The sequence below is a fragment of the Diabrotica virgifera genome, chromosome 7 (genome assembly GCF_917563875.1).
Source record: "Diabrotica virgifera virgifera chromosome 7, PGI_DIABVI_V3a".
Taxonomy (NCBI): domain Eukaryota; kingdom Metazoa; phylum Arthropoda; class Insecta; order Coleoptera; family Chrysomelidae; genus Diabrotica; species Diabrotica virgifera.
This window is the reverse complement of record NC_065449.1, coordinates 223556098-223580964: the sequence shown is the minus strand read 5'-3', so window position 1 is coordinate 223580964 and position 24867 is coordinate 223556098. Positions and strand designations below refer to the sequence as shown.

Genomic DNA, 24867 nt, shown 5'->3' with positions numbered 1-24867 from the left:
AAAATTGAGCAAAAATTGGATTCTGGGAGTGAAGGTATTTTGCTTATCTTAACGGGGGTACTATTTAAATAACTATATAAATTAAATGGTAAATAATAAATATATCTGGTGAATATTAATATTTTACACCTACTGAAATAGAGGGTAAAAACACAAACTTTACGTTATATTTTTGGGTTACTCAATGATTATCAGATAATACAAGAAAGTCTTTTAAGAATCATCATTGAAAAAATTTTAAGTTAAAAGTATTAGTACGTTCTTTAACGGTAAAATATTGCAAAGCCTCTAAATTTTAAAGAACCGCTTGTAGTCCTGTCGCCAGGGGGGTACAACGGCCTCCTTTATTCAGATGGACTTACCCAAGTTTTTTTCATGTATTTTGACGCGTAGCATACGAATTTTTTGGGTAACAGTTGATCCGGATGTCGATAAGATTGTTATTTACAAAGAACTTGAGGAATTACATAACCGCGATCTCTCTCAAAACAAAACATTTTTTGGTATTTTTTGGGTCATTCTAAGCAAAACATGTTTCTACAATTTTTTTCGTAGGATGGCTAGTTTTCGAGATAACCGCGGTTGAACTTTCAAAAAATCGAAAAATTACAATTTTTGAACCCGAATAACTTTTGATTAAAAAATAAAATAGCCAGTCTGCTTACCGCATTTGAAAGTTTAAGTCAAATTATATCGGTTTTAATTATTTGCATTGCTAAAAATTTATTTTTTTATTTTTTAACAAAGCTATTAACACATAGTGTTTCCCGTGCCTTTACATGCGTTATAACACATGCTACGTAGAAATAGCATCGATTGCACTAGTACCTATTCTACATACTCGTTCGATTTTAAATGAGAAATCATAGAAAACATCACTCACGCACTAGGTGTTTGTAGCTTTGTTTAACAATAACACAATAAATTTTTAGCAATGCAGATAATCAAAACCGATATAATTTGACTTGAACTTTCAAAGGCGCTAAGCAGAATTTCTATTTTATTTTTTAATCAAAAGTTATTCGGGTTTAAAAATTGCAGTTTTTCGATTTTTTAAAAGTTCAACCGCGTTTATCTCGAAAACTGAGCATCCTACGGGAAAACTTGTCAGAATATTTTTTACTTAGAATGACCCAAAAAATACAAAAAAAAAAAGTTTTGTTTTGCGAGAAATCTCTGTTATGTAATTCCTCAAGTTCTTGGTCAATAACAATCTTATCGACATCCGGATCAACTGTTACCCAAAAAATTCGTATTCTACGGGTCAAAATACATGAAAAAGACTTGGGTAAGTCCATCTGAATAAAGAAGGCCGTTGTACCCCCCCTGGCGACAGGACTATTGGATTGACATGAAATTTAGATATGTGTTTTTGCCCTGGAGGTGATTTTCGTCCAAAGAAAGTCCGGAAATGGATAAACTGACTAATTTTAAGTAACTTTTGTTCTATAGAGTTTTTTCACTAAGTCGATACTTTTCGAGTTATTTGTCAGTGAATATGTTCATTTTTTCAACAAAATAAACACGCTTTTAGACGGTTTTTCGCAAATAACTCAAATAGTCAGTATTTTGTCAAAAAAATATTCTTAGCAAAAATGTAGCCTGTAAAAAATTTAAAAAAAATGGTGTATGTATATATCACGTCTCTACACCTAGTGGAATCAGAGTTATAGCTAATTAAAAATAGGATCATATTCGTCAACTTCGAATACTTTAACGTGAAATCACCAAAAATGAAGCACATTTCGGGGAAAACTCATTACTTGTTTAAAGTGTTTAAAAAAAGCTTCATTTTTGTTTTATAAAAAAAATTTCTAGCATCAAAAGTAAACAAGTTACGCTCAAAATAAATTTAGTCCCTTTTTTTTTGGTAAAAAATCGGGAAATCTCCCCCTAACTAGTATCTCAAATGAACTTAATCGTTACGACTTCACAAGTTTTTTGACTCGTGTATGTATTGTTTATATGAACTCTAAGTTTCATCGGTTCAAAGTCCTTATTTTTGAAAGGGCTGTAGTTAAAAGGTGTTAAACAAGTCACTGATCACGAATGTATTCAAATTTAGAAACACCAAATCTTAATCAATTTTTGTCTAACAGGAAAACAAAAAAAAATATGATATTCAGAAAAGCAATGCTGACGTTTTTTGTTGTTCGAGATTTTTGGTATCTAACAATTTTTAAGTTATTTTGAAAAAAAGAGTATTTTTCAAAATTAAAATTTTTAAAAATTTTACTTTAAAACCAATTTTTTTCAAAAATCAGCATTTTTAATCGATGAAACTTACAGATCATATTATAAACACAATATAAATAAAATAATTTGTGGAGCGGTAACGATTAATTTCATTTAAGTTGCTAATTAGTGGGTGGTCTTCCCGATTTTTTTTTGCCAAAACAAAAGGGACCAACTTTATTTTGAGCGTAACTTGCTTAAATTTAATGCTAGAATCTTTTTACAAAAACAGAAATAAAGATTTTTTAAACACTTTAAAAAAGTTGTAATAGATTTTCCCCAAAAAATGCTTAATTTTTTGGATATTTCACTTCGAAATATTCTATTTGAAATTTGGTGAATATGAGTCTATTTTCCATTGGCTATAACTCTGGTTCTGCTAGGTCTAGAGACCTAACGCGTACACCATTTTTTTTACTTTTTTACAGGCTATATTTTTAATAAGAACGTTTTTTTCGACAAAAAACTTACTTTTTGAGTTATTTGCGAAAAACCGTCTAAAAATGTAGTTATTTTGTTGAAAAATGAACATATTCATTCGCAAATAACTTGAAAAGTGTTGACTTGACGAAAAATCTCTATAGAACAAAAGTTACATAAAATTAGTCAGTTTATCCATTTCCGGACTTATTTTAGACTTATATTTTTTCACCCCCAAGAGGGGGTGAAACTCACGCCCAGAGCAAAGGCACACATCGACACAATATCATTTTTTTTTCTTCAACATGTAAGCTATGAGTTTGCCAAATTTCATGTCAATCCAAGCGGTTCTTTAAAATTTAGAGCAAAAACCGTGAAAGAATGTACTACATTTTAAAATTAATATTAGCTTATTTAGGTAAAACGGACAACTACGTTGAAATTCCTATTAAGTTTTCGTTCGCTGTTGACAAGGAGAAAGACAGAAATGACGGTAATAAAAATTTTATCTTGAACATGTTTAGAGGATGTGACGCCTTGGTTGGTACAAGCAAAATACAATTATGTCGCCTTGACAAGGCCCAGGAGAGTTTAGATATCAAAAAAACTTATCCAAGAAGCTGCAGAGAAATTCTAGAAAGTGGTAAGTAACAACTGAAAGTTTGAAAAGAATACTTTTACTAAATTAATATTTTTAATTCCTAACCTTCTGACTATTTTCATAACCTTCTTATTCTGTAACTTAACAAAGAAGGCCAAGTGCGGAATACACTAGAAGGGCAAAACGGCATGGGGAGGATTTGGTGAACTTAGTTGGATACTTAACCTGGCAGTGGTCGCTATATGAGATTTTTTCTCACGGTTTAAAAAAATTGCGCACTTTTTTTCTGTTTCTTCTAGTCCCCTAACTATCCTCCCTCGACAATCTAATGGACTCGTCCGCTCAGATTTCAGATAGTGACTCAGTTTAGTTAGTATGACCATACTGTTGAGTCAGTGTGCTTCATGTGAGAGATTATCTCATCAAGCGACCACTGGCGCCACCATCTGTGTATAAAAATTATATTTTCCTCTTTAAACTTGAAATAATATCCTTTTATGATGTAATAAAAGGCGTCGTGAATGTGGTCGATGATTACTCTGGGCTAATTAGCAAAATTCATGGAAAAGTTATTTACCAGCAATTTTATTGCTGGAATCGAATTATAAGATGCTATATATTAATAATATAAGTATGCAAAGTCCGCAGATAGTGTGCTACTTTTTTTATAAACAAAATGACGCCGACAAATCGTATTTTTTTCAAATATTGCTCTATAACTCCGAATATTTTAACTTTACAACAAAAAGACCCAAATGAAAATTCACCGCAATTAAATTCTGCATAGAGATAGGTTTTTCACGAGGCACATCCTTTCACGTGTGTACAAATGTTGACCATTGTTTCTTATTGTATGCCAATCGGCTTGCTTCTGCTGTTGTTTTCCCCTTCCTTTGGATGATTTTAGCGACTACTGTATCCCAATCTTCTCTAGGTCTTCCTCTACTTCTTTTCTTTTGTATTCTGGCTTCCCATATTTTCTTCACCGGTATGCAAAGTCCGCAGATAGTGTGCTACTTTTTTTATAAACAAAATGGCGCCGACAAATCGTATTTTTTTCAATTATTGCTCTATAACTCCGAAGATTTTAACTTTACACCAAAAACACTCAAATAAACATTCACCCCAATTTAATTCTACATAGAGGCATGTTTTTCCCGATTTGCTCCGACGAAAATTTTCCTCTAAAAATGTGGGTTTCCCAACAATCTCGAATTCCCAAATAATTTTTTTGGGTCAGTAATTATTTATTAATAATTATATAGCTTAGTGAAATAAAAGATTTCTTGGTATAGATTATAAATTCAGAAGCCGGTGAAAATGAAACGAATATTTTAGCAACAATTCAATTGTTAATTAACAATTTACAGTCGCAATAACAACCAAAATAATCATGAGACATTGATCAAACTTAGAAAGATTATAAAGATGTGATGCCTATTTAATATTTTGTCCAAAAAATATAAATTTTTCATTTTTTTGCATAATCTTTAAATATTTAAAAAAATTGTTATAAACAAATTAACATTTCTCAGAAATTGTTTATTATATTCTAATTTTAAAAAATACTTAAAATGCGTATTTCATAGGTCTTAAAAATGAATGCTTTAGAAAAATTTTACAACCATTTGCAAAAAAGTTATGAAACAGCAAAGTAAATACACGAATTCTCCGTTGTTTATAATTTGTTTTAATTGTTTCAAAGCTTAAAAGTGAGTCTCTGGTACAATCTAATTACTTACAAAGAATGTCAAAAATTAGTGCAATGGTTATATTTTAATCAAAGATTAAAAATACTTTTTTTTTTATTTTTACCGCAAAAGTAGGCCTGATACAGAGTCGGAGCTAAAATGTTCACTCGAAGCGACTGACACGCAGCATACATTATTTATTAAAAGTGTACGCCACGCGGCCGCCTGTTGTCGCTTCGAGTGAACATTTTAGCTACAGTACTGTATTATTCTACTTTCGCGCGTGTAAATTACAAAAAAATATATTTATAATCTTTAATTAAATTATAACCATTAAACTTATAATCGAAATTTTTTTGTAACTAATTAGCTTGTACTTTAAACTCACTTCTACGCTTTGAAAGAATTAAAAAAATTATAAACACCGTAGTAATCGTATGTTTACTTTGCTGTTTCATAACTGTTTTGCAAATGGTTGCAAAAAAGTTTTAAAGCATTAAATTTCAAGATATTTGAAATGCGCATTTTAGCTATTTTTTTTAAATTATAATATAATATAAACTTTCTGAGAAACGTTAATTTGTTTATAACTATTTTTTTTTAACATTTAAAGATTATGCAAAAAAATTAAAAATTTATATTTTGTCGAGAAAATGTTAAATAGGCATCTCATCTTTATAAGATTTCAAAGTTTGATCAGTGTATCATAATTATTTTGGTTATTATTGCGACCGTAAATTATTCATTAACAATTGAATTGTTGCTAAAATATTGGTTCAATTTTCGCCAGCTTCTGAAACTATAATCTAAACCAAGAAAGCTTTTAAGTCACCAAATTATTTAATTATTGGTAGATAATTACTTATCTAAAATTTTATTTGAAAATTAAAAATTTTGTTGGGAAAACCCGCATTTTCCAAAGAAAATTTTCGTCGGAGCAGATCGGGAAAAACACGTCTCTATGCAGAATTTAATCACGGTGAATTTTTATTTATGTGTTTTTGTTGAAAAGTTAAATTCTTCGGAGTTATAGAGCAATAATTGAAAAAAACACGATTTTCGTGCGCCATTTTGTTTATAAAAAAAGTAGCACACTATCTGAGGACTTTGCATACCTATATTATTAATATATAGGATCTTATAATTCGATTCCAGCAATAAAATTGCTGGTAAATAACTGTTCCAAAAATGGTCTATTCTCCGATAATCAGCCCAGACTAGATATAAAAATCCTATATTCTATTTCACGGGTTAGTTGTAGATGGTCACTTACCATATATTTTTTAATGTTAAATATTGGCGGCATCAATAGTCACATTTTATATAAAGATAATAATAATAATAATAAAACAGAAAAATGTCCTGTATTTTTAGAGCAAATGGCTTTATCGTTGATTAAACCTCATCTTTTTTGTAAAATTTTGTAAAGAAAGGCAAAAGTTGGATACGTGAGAGAAAATCTCAGGCGCGACCAGTCGCGTAACAACCTACCTAGCGACCAATGCCAGGTTAACAACCACAAAATACGCCAATACTTGAGGATTCACCTGTATAGCCACATTTCGAAGGCTTCAAGTATTTTCTCCATCTCTTCAGTGATCGTCCAGGATTCAACTCCGTACAATAATATCGAGCAGACATAACATCGTAGGAGCCTTACTTTTATCTCCAGATTAAGGTTCTGGCTTTTACAAAGTTTGGCCATGTTATTGAATACACTCCTAGACTTCTCTATTCTACATTTTAATTGTTGTAGTGATCCCATTGTTCGTTTACTGTTGTTCCAAGATAAGTATACTGTTTTACTTGGTCCACTGGTGCATTCTTGATAAGCAGTTGGACGTCCCTAATTTTATTTTTGCTGATGACCATAAATAATTTTTTTTTATGTTTACTTGTAGTCCAAATCTTTTAATAGCTTTATTTACTGTGTTCATTAGTTGCTGTAAACTGTTCAAACTGCCTACAAAAATAACAGTGTCGTTTGCATAGCGGATGTTGTTTAGGCATTCTCCATTTAAGAGTTCTCCATGTTCGAAATTTTCCAAGGCTTCACTAAATATTTCCTCTGAATACCTGTAGGTTAAATAATAAAGGTGATAGTATACACATCCTTGTTTAACCCCTCGCAGAATCTGGATCGTTTCCGTCGGTTCATCTCCAAGATTTGTTCTTATTGTGGCTGATTGATTCCAGTTTAAATTTTGTATTTTACGCCCCTTTTTTTTCATCCATTCGGACTTTTGTTAGAACATCCATTGTTTTTCGGTGTTGAACTGTATCAAATGCTTTTTGCTAGTCCACAAAGCAGGTGTAAATATCGCAAGTTATATCTCTGCATCTTTTGAATAATACCTGTAGACTAAACAGTGTATCTCTTTTTTACCTACGCCTTTCATGAATCCAAACTGTGTGTTTTGTATTCTCTCTTCGCATTGCTTGTATATTCTGCGATGTAAAATTTTAAAGAGATCTCCTTATGGAGACAAAATATTTTTTTGTATTTAAATTTTTGTATTTTGTTTCTGTTTTAGGTATCAACAAATCTGGAATATATGAAATTAAACCCAGGACTAGCAGTAAACCGTTTTCTGTTCTTTGTGATATGGAAACCAAAGGAGGAGGTTGGACTCATATCCAAAAGAGATTTGACGGTTCTCAAGATTTCTATTTAGGTTGGAGAGATTACAAGTTTGGTTTTGGTGATTTAAATGGAGAGTTCTGGATGGGACTTGAAAATATATATCATATGACTGGTATGACAATTTTATGAGATTTTAAGCACAACTATATTATACAAAGTTAAACAAATTTGTTTTTGTTTTTTTTAGCTTTTGAGACAAATGAATTGTTAATAGAATTGACTGATAGAGATAAGAAAAATGCATATGCACAATATACGTCGTTTTCAATTGGTCCTGAAAAAGATGGGTATCCTTTAAATGTGCTTAAAGGATTTTCTGGTGATGCTGGAGATGCTTTAACACCTCATCTGAATGCCAAATTTACTACTCATGATGTCGACCAGGACACCAATCCAGGAAACTGTGCACAAATGTACAGTAAGTGCAATATTTTATTTTATCCTCAATGAAATAGAAAACTGAAGCGGACAAGACATACTCCATTGTGTGAGTGTGGGTTGAGTCCGATTTAGAATACAAGAAATATTTCTTTTAGAAAAATTAAGGTTTAATTTAAGCGAGAATAGCCAGCAATCTTTCTAAAAATCACAGTGCAATATTCAACCAGGGCATTTAATACTTAAAACACCGGAATAAATCTATGTTTAAATACACTACCTTAGAACTTTTTGCATTGTGCCCAGAATGATCTCTGGAAAAAGTCTATTATAAAAACGCTGGACGGAAGGGTCGCCCGAGAACTTTTTCGTACCGATATATTATCGTTATGGTACTATATACTGGCATTCTATAAAAATAACAAAGTTACTCGTTATTTTGATATTTTAGAAACACCTTCTGCACTTGAAAGTATTTTATGGTTCTACGCATCATTAATTCCTGCATTTGAGAAAATGTGCGATGCCATATTTCGGGGACACACTATAGATGTATAGATTATTGCATAAAATAATAGAATATTATAGTCATACTTTCATTTCAAATTAGTTCATTTTTCTGATAAATTAATATTTTAGAATATTTGCATTTCATTCTATTTCGATTACGCCAGTCAATGCGCGAGATTAAGAACAAGATATTATCTCCGAATTCTATCCTACTGAATTTTAATGAAATTTTGGGAGTAGTTCAATCTCATAAGTCAAAGTCTATCCTATATACTATGGCGCTTTTATCATGGGGGCGGTTCCCACCACTTCTCAGGGGTGAAATATGTTTATTTTCGAATTACATGGAGAAAAAGAAAGATTTTTAAGAAAATTTAAATATTCATTCTATAATTTGATCACATTTTTTACAAAAACCATTCATTTTAAACTCGTTTAACATTTTGAAAGTAGAAATAACACTATATTAAAAGGTATTGCAAAAGAAAAACAATGTATTTAAATCATGGTGGATGGAGAGTTAAATGTATATACTTTTCTTTTTTCCTTAAAGTACATTAGTCATATAATTTTGCACCATATCTCGCTTAATTTTTATGTAACCGACATTTAACGGTGCTCGTTTTACAGGCCTTTTCAAACACTAGAAAAGGTGATGGTAGTATTATACACCTAAAACCTACCGTTCCTCTGTTATTTCAAGTTGAATACACCAATTTGAGCATGCACCAAAAAACAAACTATTTTCACCTACCACATCTCTTTTTGTATTATAAATAGAACATTTACGAAGGAACGAATCTCTTTATTATTTATAATCTAAAAAATGTTTTATATAGTGTTTTTAGTTCGATGCATAGTTTTTAAGGTATTCACAAAAAATCCGTCCGAAAAGGTGTCAATTTTTCAATGAAAATGGCCAATTTTCAACTACGCATAACTCAAAAAGTAGTGAGTTCTCAAAAAAAAGTATAAACCAGTTTTTGCTTAGAAATAGGTTCTTTAGCCACTTCCGTGCTTATTTTGACCAACAAATTTACCACCCCCTTGAAGAAGTGGGAACCGCCCCAAGATAAAAGCGCCATAGTATATAGGGTAGATTTTGTTTCTTGAGCTATTCCCTACTTACTGTGAAAATATCAAGTATATCAATGTAGTAGGATGGAATTCGGAGCCAAATACCATCATTGGCTGCCCTACAATAATGCTCTGCTATGATCGCGTGAGAGAGGACACACATAAGATTAAAGCAAAATTTCTATTTACCGTAACTTTTCGAATTTTTGAGCTACATCAATGAATTTTATGTCATTGGAAATATAATTTTGCATTCTTTTAAAAATATATAGGGCCTATCTAAAAAAATTAAGATTTTTATTAATTTCCGGTTCAACTGGAAGCGATATTTTTATTAAAATTTATTTTGAAAATAGATAATAAAGTACCATATATGTCTGCAAAATTTCAAATTTTAGTTTCTATTAAGAAGGAAGTTGTGGGCACTCGAATATTAAAAAAACTATCGAAAAAATATCGAAAAAACTCATAACTCTCCTCCTATGGGAGTTAAGAAATCTGACTAATGTCATTCAATTTACCGATAGGATATCAAAAATATATCAAAAAATAAAAAAATTCCTTGGAGCCATCTTTGAGCAAATCTAGTTCAAATTTATGTCAAATTTTGACCCCTTAAATATAGGCAACCCGTAACTTCTTCTGAAAAATGATAACATCCTTCTTATAGCCCCATCTTTAGGCTATATAACGACTTTTTTAAATTAAACTTATCTTAAACAAATTTTTAGATAGGTAGGGAAATGTGCCGGGTGGGCGGTCGGCCATGTTGGCCGCCATTTTGAATTTGGAATTTTGAATTTGGAAATGTCAAATTCCGTATTTTTATTTACCTATCGATGAGCTTACTTTGAGTTGAATTTCATTCATTTCGGTCAAAATTTGCAAAAATGGGCCCTTAATAACCCCCCTATTTCGGCCCCCCTTTGAGAGGTTCTTTTTAAGAGCTAGAACCAAAACGTTTTCGCTCTGTAATAAGAGCATCATCAGTGTCACAAGAACATGGTGAGCCAACCAAAAAATACAAAGGTCAAAACCTTTCAGTCTGTTGTTGAAAGGTTTTGACCTTTGTATTTTTTGGTTGGCTCACCATGTTCTTGTAACACTGATGATGCTCTTGTTACAGAGCGAAAACGTTTTGTTTCTATGTTTGTAGCCCTATAAATGCTTTTTAAACTAATATGTCTTTTATCAGACAAAAAATGTTTTATTAAATTTTACAATACAAACAGTTACAAGAGTCTAGGTGAGAGGCATTATAATGCTTTATCTAGATTCTTGTGGTATTCTGTTTTGTTCTGTTGTTTTTTGGATTCGTTTAAATAGTTGTTTAGTTAGATATTCTCCTGTGTACTTTATGAGTTTATTCGATATTCTGTCCCTTAATTTTTCCTTTGGCTCTCCCTTCTTAATGTTTATTTCTTCTTCTGTCGTTAAATCTTGGTGGTTTATTATCGACAGCTTTGGCAAATAGGGATCGAAAATAATCTGCCCATGTTTCCTTTTAAATATGTTTTGTTTTGTTAGATTGTTCATCTCTTCAACAGCAGATCAAATCCCTGGTAGTGCCAATGAAACCCATAAGATGCAAAATAGTAATTACAACGAACTAATTGAACAAGTCTCAAGATTCGAATATCTGGGAGTCGAAATATGAGGATGTTAAAGAGAGCGTCTGAAAGCAAGCAAATAAAGCCAATTACGTGTCAGGATGTATAAGGGATGTCATGTGGATAAATATATATGAGGCTAGAAGAAAGACAAACATTTCCAAATCATGTGCAAGACCTAACATGACCTACGCGATAAAAACAAGATGTGATACAGCAGAAAGCAACAGGATACTCAGTACATCACAAATTAGAACGTTGAGGTCAATAATTGGGAAAACACTGAGAGACAGAATACCGAACGGCAGAAAAAGAGATCTCTGTTACATACAAGACATAGTATGGTGGGAAAGACAGAAAAGACGAGAGTGGAATCAGCATGTGACGAGAATAGCCCGTCAGGGTGGAACGAAAATAAAAAAAGTTGAATAGCGTTGTGTCATAGTTGAAAAAAGATGCTTCTTACAATCAAAACCAAGTATACAAAAAATAAAACAGGTGACTTTATATCTTTCAGCCTCGAAGATAATTTTTATTATTTTTTAAATTTTTGTAAGACATTCATGACATATATTTTATTATGCTGCTTAAGGTTGTAGGAAATAACCTAACAATCCTCAAATTGAAATTTTAACATTTAATCCATTCTCAAGTGACCTGAAAAATAGCAAACTGGAACAAAAAGACGGTATTTAGTAAAATAACATTTTTATTAACTTTAAGTTCAGAATAATGAAAAACAAAACAATAATTTAAAAATGATCTAGTAGGTAACTAAACAGATTAACATTATTCATCTCTATTTTTAAAGTAGTCAGATTTTTTTTCAAAATATGGCAGCATTTGTCTTGACTGAATCCTGTTTTTAATAACCCATTTGGTCCATTCTTTTACTGTTTTTGCTCTAAATTTTAAAGAACCGCTTGGATTGACATGAAATTTGGCATACGTATAGCTTACATGTCAAAGAAAAAAAGTGATATTGTGCCGATGTGTGCTTTTGCCCTGGGGGTGACTTTCACCCCCTCTTGGGGGTGAAAAAATATATGTCCAAAATGAGTAAGGAAGTGGTTAAACTGACTAATTTTAAGTAACTTTTGTTCTATAGAGCTTTTTCTCCAAGTCAACACTTTTCGAGTTATTTGCGAGTGAATATGTTCATTTTTCAACAAAATAACCATTATTTTAGACGGTTTTTCGCAAATAACTCAAAAAGTAAGTATTTTGTCGAAAAAAACGTTCTTAGCAAAAATATAGCCTATAAAGAAGTAAAAAAATGGTGTACACGTTAGGTCTCTGGATCTCGTAGAACCAGAGTTATAGCCAATGAAAAATAGATTCATATTCACCAAATTTCAAATAGAATATTTCGATGTGAAATATCCAAAAAATTAAGCACTTTTGGGAAAAGCCCATTATATCTTTTTTAAAGTGTTTAAAAAAAGCTTTATTTCTGTTTTTACAAAAAGTTTCTAGCATTAAATGTAAGCAAATTACGCTCAAAATAAAGTTGGTCCCTTTTGTTTTTGCAAAAAAAAAATCGGGAAGACCACCCCCTAATTCGCAACTTAAATGAAATTGATCATTACCGCTCCACAAATTATTTTACTTATGTTGTGTTTATATGATCTGTAAGTTTTATCGATTTAAGGTGCTTATTTTTGAAAAAATTTGGTTTCAAAGTAAAATTTTTAAAAATTTATTTTTTGAAAAATATGCTTTTTTTCAAAATAACTTAAAAATTGTTAGAGATACCAAAAATCTCGAAAAACAAAAAAAGTCAGATTTGCTTTTCTGAATATCATGTATTTTTTTGTTTTTCTGCTAGACGAAAATTGATTGAGATTTGGTGTTTCTAAATTTGCATACATTCGTGATCATTGACTCGTTCAACCCCTTTTAACTACAGCCCTTTCAATAATAAGGACTTTGAACCGATGAAACTTACAGATCATATAAACAATATATACATGAGTCAATAAACTTGTAAAGTCGTAACGATTAAGTTCATTTAAGATACTAATTAGGGGGTGATTTTCTCGATTTTTTTACCAAAACCAAAGGGGACTAACTTTATTTTGAGCGTAACTTGTTTAATTTTGATGCTAGAATTTTTTTTATAAAACAAAAAAGAAGCTTTTTTTAAACACTTTAAATAAGTTGTAATGAGTTTTCCCCGAAATGTGCTTCAATTTTGGTTATTTTACGTTAAAATATTCCATTTGGAATTTCACGAATATGAACCTATTTTTAATTAGCTATAACTCTGCTTCTACTAGGTGTAGAGACGTGATATACATACCATTTTTTAAATTTTTTACAGGCTATATTTTTGCTAAGAATGTTTTTTCGACAAAATACTTTATATTTGAGTTATTTGCGAAAAACCGTCTAAAAGCGTGCTTATTTTGTTGAAAAAATGAACATATTCACTGCCAAATAACTCGAAAAGTATTGACTTAGGGAAAAAACTGTATAGAACAAAAGTTACTTGAACGTGGTTAAAACATACTTGCTGCCGCGATACATCGATATGCTTCAATCACCGACGATTACAATGAAAGCTCTGAAGGGTTTTGACAGGACTGTGCGTATAGCCGTGCGTAAGATCTGTCGTCTCAATCGAACGTGCGCCGACGCTTATATTCACACGCCGATCAAAGAAGGTGGTCTGGGCGTGCTGGCTATGGCCTTACACGTCCCAGCCATCATGAGAAGGAGGATGACTAAACTGATCATCTCAGCACAAGGCATGAATGCCGCCATCATGTCCACAAACTACGTTAGTCACCTCTGGGAGAAAGTTTTGAAGTGGACACAGAACAACGGAGGCAGTTCAGCGTTGATCGCACGTGAGTTGAGCGAGAGACTAGGCACTGGCTATTGCGGTAACGGTCTTGCTCAAGGGTCCAGCCACAGTGAGAGCTCAGCCTGGATCCATAATCCACCTCCCTACTGGTCGGGGCGAGATTATGTTAAAGCAATACAGCTGCGAGGAAACCTTCTACCAACGAAGGGCATCCCATCAAATCCACCACACCTACGGCGATGTAGAATGGGATGTGACAGAAACGAGTCTCTTAGTCACGTCTTGCAGAAGTGCTCTCGGGCACATTGGCAAAGATGTAAGAGACACGACCAGCTCGTTTCTTATCTACGAAAGACAACCGAAAAGAAAGGGTGGTTATGTGAGGTTGAGCCTCGGATTACAATGCCGAGTGGCGAGTTAAAAATACCTGACTTTGTCGCTGTACTGGGTGACAGAGTACTGGTTGCAGACGTTGGCGTTCACTGGGAAGGCCCAGATCCGTTAAGTGTCGCCGCCGCACATAAGACGGCGAAATATACGGAGCCTTTATTCCTTCAGACCATGCAAGCCCGATATCCTGGGAAAATCATCTGCATGGCACCTCTTATAATAGGGGCAAGAGGTACTTGGTGTCAATCGAATTCGAAGATTCAGCGAATTCTTAGTCTATCACGGCTAGACATTAGGAATCTCATTCTAAAGACCATTCAAGGCAGCCTGTTCATCCATAGTCACTTCATGAAGTCCTAACATGAGTGTACTTATGGAACAAATTCCGAGTTATCCCCCCGGCTTTTCCTAAGAGGGGATATACGTTTCGTCAGGGTCATATTTTTAAAACTTTACCCTCTAAGACTACTTAATGTTATGTGCATGTCTTTATGTATTGTGAATGTCGGCGCTTCACGCCATTTTTGACCGGGTCACGTAAGGGGTCCATTATTTAGATATTTACCTCGCTAATTTTTAATTTCAGAGCATTTCTCTTGGGAGTGGCGAAGCTACGCAACGGGTGCGAGCGATAATACTAACACGCCGATATTGTCTGCTGAAACATCACAGCAAAAAGAGCCGAACATCACTGGTTGGTCGGATCAGCGATTCGGAGCGCGGGTGCGACCAACCAGTGAAAGAGTGCTAGATCGATGACGAGGGGGGCTGATGATGAATTTGCCCCTCGACCGGCATGCCTAGGCACGCCAACTGAGGTTTGGCTCCACTCTGACTAGCCAGTTTATCAATTTCCTGACTTTCTTTGGATGAATATTTTTTCACTCCCAAGAGGGGGTGGAAACCACCCCCAGGGCAAAAGCACATATCGGCACAATATCACTTTTTGTCTTTGACTTGTTAGCTATGTGTATGCCAAATTTCATGTCAATCCAAGCGGTTCTTTAAAATTTAGAGGTTTTGCAATATTTTACCGTTAAAGAACGGACTAATTGCGATTACTCTGACCACACACTGCAGCTGACGCTTCAGTTACTAAGCGAACGCAACTTTCTACTGCTTGAGTATTACAAGGATATAATGGAAAATCAGAAGTATTTATACTAGATATTAAATCAAGATTAATATCCATCTTCATTGTCATTGGTGGTTCAGTAGCATTTACTTTGTACCAAGATATCATCTCCGAATAACGGTCGGCATCAAAACGTAGCACAGGGATATTAAACTCCCGAAGAGTTTGTCTACGTTCACTCCTCACCTTTAGAATACGTCGTACGCCAAGTTCTTTGTATTTCAGATCTTCATCCGTAAGCATTAACAACAATATATTCTCCGGATGAGCGAAAAATGCATTACGTTGGATAACGGGATATACATGGTGTTTCATTAATAATTGTCCATATAGTAACTGGAGAAACCTTAGCACAAAATACGAAGATTTAACCTAAAACGTATGTTTGTATGTATCGGTTTTAGAACGTCTTTCGACGTTGTCCGATGCCTAACTTCCACGTCCTTCTATCATCCCATTGGCCATCTCTAAGATCCCTTGTACTCATTGCTTTGGTTACCCCTTCTTTCCATGTCTTTTTGGGTCTTCCTCGTTTTTTGCGGTTTGGTGGTACCCACTGCATGATCTTTTTGGGCAATCTTGTGTCTTCCATTCTTTGAACATGACCATACCAAATCAACTGTTTCCTCTCAATGTCTGTTGTTAAGTAACCATCTATTCCAATTCGTCGTCTTACTTCCTCATTTCGAATTCTTTCCCTACGGGATATACCTAATGATCTTCTAAACACATCCATTTCTACAGCTTCTAATTTGTTCCTGTTGTTCTCGGTTATTCTCCAAGTTCCTGCTCCGTAAAGTAGGCTGCTTTTAATAAGTGTTTCATAGATGTTGTATTTTCGCTGTATTCCTATTTCGGAGCTCCAAAGTATTCCATTTAGGCATCCAATTGTTCTTCTAGCTTGTGTTACCCTTTTCTTTATTTCCTCATTGTCTTTTCCCGTTCTATCGAAGATTACACTCAGGTACGTGTATTCACTACAGGATGTGATTTGTTCATTATCCTCTAGTTCGATATTGGATAACTCAGCTCCTATGGGTAGGTATTTAGTTTTTTCCACATTAATAATAATTTCCAAGCCCCACTGTTCATATTCCTCCTTCAATTTTCTTGCCATATACTATAGGTCGTCTTTGTCATTAGCTATGATGACTTGGTCATCAGCAAATTGTAAGGTATACAAACAAACCTCTCCGAGGTCTATACCCATACCGTGGCATTTACGTTTCCACTGGTTTAGTGCTTTTGCAACATATATCTTGAACAAAGTTGGTGAAATACAGCAGCCCTGCCGCAGACCCTTGTTAACTATGAACTTTTTAGATAGTGTGTTGCCAATTTTTACTTGTGATGTAGAATTTTCATGTAGATTTTTTAAGGCTTTGACTAGAGTGTAGCTGATGTTAGTTTCTTGTAGTAATTTCCACAATTTAGTCACAGGAACGGTGTCGTATGCTTTACGGAGGTCAACAAACATGAGATGGGTCTCTTGATTGGTTGCTGATTTTCTTCAATTAATTGTTATAGGCAGAAGACATTATCTGTGCAAGTCCTTCCAGCGCGGAAACCAGCCTGTTCTTCTTCTTCTTGTTCCCTATACTCCATCTCAATGAGAATTCTAAGAATGCGCCCGTACACCCGGCTTAGTGTACTAGTTACCGATATTCCTCTGTAATTTGAGCAATCCAACTTATTTCCTTTTTTATGAATGGAAGAAATATAAGCTACTTTCCATAAACTGGGTGGTGTGACACCGTTTATATATTTGTTCATACACCAAGTAAGTGCTTGAAAGAGTTTATCTGTGCCAGATTTTATTAATTCGGCAGGAATATTTTCGGGCCCTGGAGCTCTACCATTTTTGGTAAAACACTTAAATAAAATGTGGTCCCTTACTGAGTTACAGGGTGTTTTATCTAAAAATTTAAAAATTATTTTTGCTCAGAATTTTAAAACTATTCGACGTATCCTTTTCATACTTGGCAGCAAGTGCGACTACTATACACCCTATTAAATTATGATAAACAAATGTTTCTAGCTACTACCAGAGGCGTACGAGAGGGAATAGAGATTGGTTGACCCTTCTCAAATTCTACGCCACTGGAGGAATTACTATTTTAGTACCGTTTTTAGATTCTACAATACTTCCTACGTAAATAATATACTCTTTATTGGTAACGATAAAGTCATTAGTTTTCGAAAAATTTGAAGTTAAATATAAAACGGCACAGTTATTTTGATTAATTTATGATACGATTCATACGATTATTTTTTTCACCTGTCAAATTCTGACGTTTTTGCCTTTTCAGCCAATCACCACGCATAGTTCTAGCCAATCATTGAGTGTAATACTGATAAAACAGCCTCTTCCTTGATAAAACAGTCTCTTTTCTGATAAAACTTAAGGTACCCTAAATTTCACATAATACGTACATACCTGTGTTTACTAACTTAATTTATGAACAACCCTGGTACATAGATATTTTAAAAACACTAACCACGATATACTCAGATTTTCTACAGTTTTTATTTTCAAAATAAATATTTCTAAACTTTTCATAAACGTCAAACAGAACCGATGTAAACCGTACACAGAACACAGAACTAATTCTTCTATTTTGTTGCCGATTTCAACAAACCAGTGTTATCACATAAAAGGATTCGAATATTTACAACGTAATATTTTGGAACAATAGTTACTTTTAAAATACACATTATATTAGTAGAATTAGTAAAATAGTTCTAAAATTACATTCTCCTATTTTATTATTACAAAAACACGGGTGAATAATAATTAAATAAAATGCATTCACCTGGAGGTTAGGCAAAACCAATTACTACACCACTGCACTGTGGTGAACTCACCCAGCGTAGCTGGCTAAGACCACGAAGCAAGTAGGCCGCGCAATTTTGACCGATTTAAATTTTCGCGATTTAACATCGTCATAATTTAATTTAAACAAAATATTTACTCATAATACATCTTGGTTCACAAAATAATCTTTTCAAATACCACTCGTCCTCTAAATTTTGCTTGATAAATTTTTTCGTTTTCATACTTAAACTTCTTTATTTATGGTAAAATCACTCAAACAAACCGAAATGGATAAAATCACTCGTCCTTCGGGCTCGTGATTTTATCATTCGGTTTGTATTCGTAATTTTACCAAATAAAGAAGTTTTCGTGAAAACAAAAAAATTTATCGATAAAATTTAGAGGACTCGTGGTATTACCTTTGATTAAAATTTAAAAATTATTTGTACGCAGTACTTTAAAACTATCTAGCGTATCCTTATCATACTTTTCAGAAAGTGTAGGTACTGTACACCCTACTAAATTAAGATAAATAAACGTTTCTAGCTATTACCAGGGGCGTACGACAGGGTATAGTGTCTGGTTGACCCTTCCCCAATTCTACGCCACTGACGAAATTGCTATTTTAGTGTATTTTTTTGATTTTCCAGTACTTTTTATGTAAATAATATACTCTTCATTCGGAACGATAAAATGATTAGTTTTCGAGATATTTGAAATTAAAAATGAAGCGACACAATACATTAACCAAAATAACCGTGTCGTTTCATTTTTAACTTCAAAGATCTCGAAAACTAATGACTTTATCGTTACGAATGAAGAGTATACTATTTTCATAGAAAGTATTGGAGAATCCAATAATTGAACTAAAATAGCAATTCCGCCAGTGGCGTAGAATTTGGAAAGGGTCAACCATTCACTTTCCCCCATCGTACGCCTCTGGTAGTAGCCAGAAACGTTGATTTCACAAAATTTAGTAGTTTGTACAGTACCTATACTTCTTGCCAAGTATGAAAAGAATACGTCGAATAGTTTTAAAATGCTGAGCAAAAATAGTTTTTAAATTTTTAGATAAAACACCCTGTAACTCAGTAAGGAACCACATTTTATTAAAGAGTTTTAGGTTAAATCTTCGTATTTTGTGCTAAGGTTTCTCCAGTTAATATATGGACAATTATTAATGAAACACCCTGTTTAATTTTTTTAACCATTTCAGGTAGTGTGCTACATGCTTTGATTAATTGGAATAAGTGTCTTGATCCGTCAGTATATGATGGCCGAAGTTTCACTCTGAACCAAAAGGGGGCATAGACTTTGGAAATATAAGTTGCCAACAGAAAAAGACTTTCATCTGGAACTTCGGTTGCTACGTAAAGCCTCATAATTCGGTTAGCTGTTGTAAGCCATCTAGCATGTGACAGTTTCCCTGGATTTCTTGAGGCCAAAGAAGCAGATACGTTACCAGTTTCAACTGATTGCACTATGTCCAACAAATACTGTTGATCAGTACTTAAATCAGACTCGTTGCGATCCAGCTGTGGTAGATCTGATTCTATCCTTTTATACTGTTTTACTGAAAGATCTTCGCAGGATTACAGTTTTTTCGCAATTGAACCTTTGTGCCCGCAAGGACCTGAAGTTTCGCCATCAACTTCTTTAAACAGATGTCGCAGGGGAAGCTCATTAAAATGAAATAAGCAAATAAGCCACTGCAGGGGATGGTTTATTTCTTTCTCTAACAAACGAATTACCCCGTTCTTTGCTCCTGTATTTACTACCGTTCCATCTGATCCAACAGCAACTAAGTCATTTAAATTAAAATTCTGGCGTAAATAAAGTATAATTGATGCTTTGATATTTAATGCTGAACCACCTTCTGGAACGACGTGCGACGTGTCCTATATTGGGTGAGGCAGATAACTGGCCTATTAGAAATATTTAGAGAACTAAAGGCAACAGAATCATGAAAATTGGAATGAAGGGGTTTTGAAGGGTGATCTATTTAATGAAAATATTTTCATCAATTTGCCACTTCCGGTTATACCGGAAGTTGCTTAAAACTTCGTTTTTTTAAATGGGACACCCTGTATCTTTTTACATTTTTGGATTCTCCTCGATGTTTTCTTTCTTAAAATATGCGGTTTTGTAATTTTATACAGGGTAGTTTAAAAGCTAATTACGTTTTTTTATTAATTTCGTAGCAACTTTCACACCCTGTAGAATTGTAGTAGTTGGATATCAAAAACTCTATTTATGTTAAAATGATTTTTAATATAGTCTACTATTATTAAAAATTATTAATATAGCAAAATATTAAATTTTAGTATACAGGGTTGGTCGAAACCCGGAATGAGGATTTTCTGAATTTTCTTAAATGGAACACCCTATATTTTAGTATTGCAATGAAAAGACATTTTATGGTACTTTTTTATTCCTTAAGCATTCCCTATACCTAAATGCTTTAATTTATGCTTAATTGTTAATCGCGCCAAGAATGTAACTACGTAGGTATTTTGATAGCTCAACCATTATTGGCAATTTTAAAGATCAGTCTAGATTAATATGTATTTATTTCCGAAAAATTATTTGTGGTTAAATATTTTCACGGCCAACCTAATAAAATTTCACGTATTTTTTGTTGAAATTAATGTTTGGCTTGAATCACCAATAACTCACAAATTAAAGTAGTTAGGTATAGGGAATGCTTAAGAAATAAAAAAGTAGCATACAATTTAATTTCATTACAATAATAAAATATAGGGTGTTCCATTTAAGAAAACTCAGAAAATACTCTTTTCGAGTTTCGACCAACCCTGTATAGTACAATTCAACATTTAACTATACTAACAATTTTTGACAATAGTAGACTATATTAAAAATCATTTGAACATAAATAAAGTTTTTGATGTCAAACTACTACAATTCTACAGGGTGTGAATGTTGCTAGGAAATTAAGAAAAAAAACGTAATTATCTTTTATACTACCCTGTATAACATTACAAAGCCTCATATTTTAAGAAAGAAGACATCCAGGAGAATCCAAAAATGTAAAAATATACAGGGTGTCCCATTTAAAAAAACGAAGTTATAAGCCACTTCCGGTATAACCGGAAGTAGCAAATCGATGAAAATATTTTCATTAAAGAGATCACTCTTCAAAACCCCTTCACTCCAATTTTCATGATTCTGTTTCCTTTAGTTCACGAGATATTTCTAATAGGACTTTTATCTGCCTCACCCTGTATATTGAGAACCTGGTTCACTAACAAGAGATATATGTTTTTCTGTAATACACCGGCGTTTATTTGCAGTTGTTTTATAAATTTGTGTTCGATCCTTTCTGCCGTCAAAAAATAATCCTATAATAGCAGGTTTTTCCGTGGGTTTGGCCATACAAAGTTCTCGTTGTGATATTCGGGCTCTTCTGATTTTCGTTCTATCTATTGTCATTGTGGCATTTCCTTTTGATATAACACCCGTGTCTTCCAAAACAGCATTAACTATTATAGCTGCTGCACGATCGGACACCCCAGTTCTGTCACATGCAAGTGCCACTGATGGTAACTCTAATCTCATTTGTGATAAACTTTTATTTTTCAGATTTGATTTGTCTAAAAAAGAAAAGTTTTCATGTTTTTACTTAGGTACATGATTAAAAAAAATTATAACCTAAACTTACCCGAGACATCATCTGGACCTGGATCTGATCTTTTACCAGGAATATCGTCTTCCTCTTCTTGAATAAGGGTAGAGGCTACCGATTCAAATTTCAGATTTCTTCTTGTTAAGGTCGTCGTTTTTGATTTTGTTTCACCTAAACAATAAAATCAATATCAATGTTTTTACACATGGTTTGGTAAAATCGAGGGTAAACTTACATAGAGATTTAACAAAACTGCTGTCAAATTCAACGTCGTCCTGTTCATTATCTTCACCACTAGAACTGGATTCTAAAAAGTTTTCCTGTAAATCTAAATAACTACATCCAGCTTTTGAATCTCCTTCTTTAAGGAAACAAGATTTTCTGATCTGATTTTTTGCAATCTTTGTACTAACTTTTATGTCCACTGTTCCAATAGCCATTAGTCTCTTAGTTCTTTGGTCAGCAAGAAAGTTTTGTTCTCTTTGGGGTACTTTTTTTGATTTTTCACACTTACATGTTTGGAACTCACACTTGCAAGCGGCTATATCAAATAACTTAGAGGCCTCTTCTTTAAATGACTCTAATTTAAGTTTAATCGTCTGAGTATTCTTTCTACTCTTTAGATTTCTCTGCATAAGTTTGTAACGTTGGTGAAACTTTTTGATTTTGTCCCATATTCGATTTTTACTCACTATAGGAATTTAAGCTTTATACCAAATTTTTTCAATTTTTTTCACCGTTTGTTTTAAAATCTCACTAACAGGAGGATCCTTTCCGGCAAATTTTTCCTTTAAGTCATGTTGTACAAACAAATAATGGCACATAACATCGTTAAACGTTGGCAACATTCTATCATTCAATAATTTTGGATGTCCAAAAACAACACACTTTTCTTTACTTCTAGTTGCCATTATTATTTTCCCACCTGCGAGGACGTTAATATTTCACACACAACTAAACCTGACAGTCGTAATAGGCGTAAAACACTTAAACAAGTTAAGACAAGTAAGTTGTGATATGCGCAGCGAAGACGGCGCGATGGCCCGCTACCAGTGGCGGCGTCACTTCAGGAATTAACAAGTAATTTTTGCAAAATTAAATATGTTTGAGGAACCAGTAGCCCTGATAGTAGAAAACATTTATTTTAATATATTATTTTAAGTGACAAAATGTATCTTTTTTCCGCTATGATAGCTTAAAAATGCTATTTTTTTTATTAATGTCTTTATTATGACAATTTAATCGGAAATCGGCGAAATTCCGAAATTTAAGGGTCTTGAGGAAGCCCAAAATATTAAAATTGGTCAAAAAAATTTTGCCATCTTTTTTTGTTAACACTTACGCATATTTTAATAACTATGTCACACTACTTGGAGAAAAAAAAGTTTTTTCGTTCCACCCTACGTATAGTCGGAGACTCAAAACCGACAGGCAAGAGATTGCCCTTCAAAAGGTGGTGAGATAGTTGGCAGTCAACATCACAGCTACGAATACAAGATCAAAATCGGTAAAGAATTGGCGAAAAGGCCTAAATTAGAAGAAAAAGTTGAAATTCATCTCTTTTCTTTGTCTTCTGATCATTCTCTAGGTACATTCATCTTTGAGTTCGGTAGAAATCGTATTCCATCTATTTTTAGAAATTCTGCCAGTGTTTCCTTAAAGTTTGTTTAACTAAAGAATTCGTTTTATTTCTGATTCATATCCACCAGTACCTACATATCCAGGTAAATACATATCCAGTCCCTCTTTCGGATGTGCTCATATTATGTTATATATTATAAAGTTCATCATCATAATAATATGTGCAGAAGACAACACTCTTATCTTTTTTTTTGAACCTACTGAAATTATACACACATTTGCAGACAATTTATCATTTTAACCTATTTTTGTTTTAGACGGTGCTTGGTGGTATACAAGTTGCCACGCAAGTAACTTAAATGGAAAATACATGAATATTGCACTTTCGGACGCCTATAAACACCACGGCCTTAATTGGTCTGGATTCAGGGGCCACGAATACAATTTGGCTGGTTCTAGGATACTAATACGGCCCATAGGAGCATAGAAATTGTGAACGATGATACAATAAGTAACTATAGTATACAATCTAAAATTTAAAATGTATTAATAAATTTAAATAATAAATAACTCCAACAGATATAGATTTTTATCTAAGATGAGAAGAGATAACCAATCGGTATAACGCATCGGACCTTTTTAATTAAATATTTTGTAGGAAACAAATATTTGACATACTATATCAATAGGGAACTTGCATAAAATTTTAAATTCGAAAAAAATGTTATAAATCACAACAGAACATAATTTAAAACATGTATCAAAGATAAAAAAGTTTTGTTTGGCTTTCGTTTGGCCCCTAAAGACGATTAGAAATTCAAATTATACCAGCCAGCTCAAAACGCGTCGTGACGTCATCCATATGTTTACATTCTTCCAACAAAGTAAACAGAATTTTAAATTAGACGTTATAAACGTCAGTAGAAAATACAGTTATGTGGCGTTACAAGTGTTTTTGATCGTTTGAACTATTCATAGAAAACTTGTACTTTTACAAAATGGTTTTATTTTCCGTAGTAAACCTTCTTTCCTTTTCTTCAATAACTATATCAAACTCCAATGTCAACAAACTGGTATATATTATTACAATGACAAACGATAAATGTTAATCTAATATTTTTCCTTTATTCCGCGACGAAGTATTATACCCAAGTAGGTGGAGGCCAATAAACTAAAGAAGAAGAAGAAGAAGAAGAATATACCTAATTGTAACCATAAGCGGAACCATATAGTTAAACTGTGTGGACTTTACACATGAAACAGAAGACTTTAACCCGGGAGTAGTCGCGCTCACTTCTGTTAAGGCCGCGTTCATAGTGGACGAGCAA

General features: G+C 33.3%; 1 protein-coding gene across 2 annotated transcripts in view; it reads left to right on the top strand.

Moving 5' to 3' along the window:
* Positions 1–24119, top strand: part of LOC114334776 (microfibril-associated glycoprotein 4) — a 29896-nt gene extending 5777 nt beyond the window's left edge. Inside the window, exons 3-6 of one of the 2 annotated variants that reach the window (XM_028284869.2) lie at positions 3074–3298; positions 7482–7703; positions 7779–8009; positions 23857–24119. In XM_028284869.2, the coding sequence (XP_028140670.1) occupies positions 3074–3298; positions 7482–7703; positions 7779–8009; positions 23857–24026 (848 nt within the window). In that variant the 3' untranslated portion in view covers positions 24027–24119. Of the gene's footprint in view, positions 1–3064; positions 3299–7481; positions 7704–7778; positions 8010–23856 lie in introns of both variants that reach the window. The other variant, XM_028284867.2, reaches the window with a different exon arrangement.
* The last annotated feature ends 748 nt before the right edge of the window (positions 24120–24867 follow it).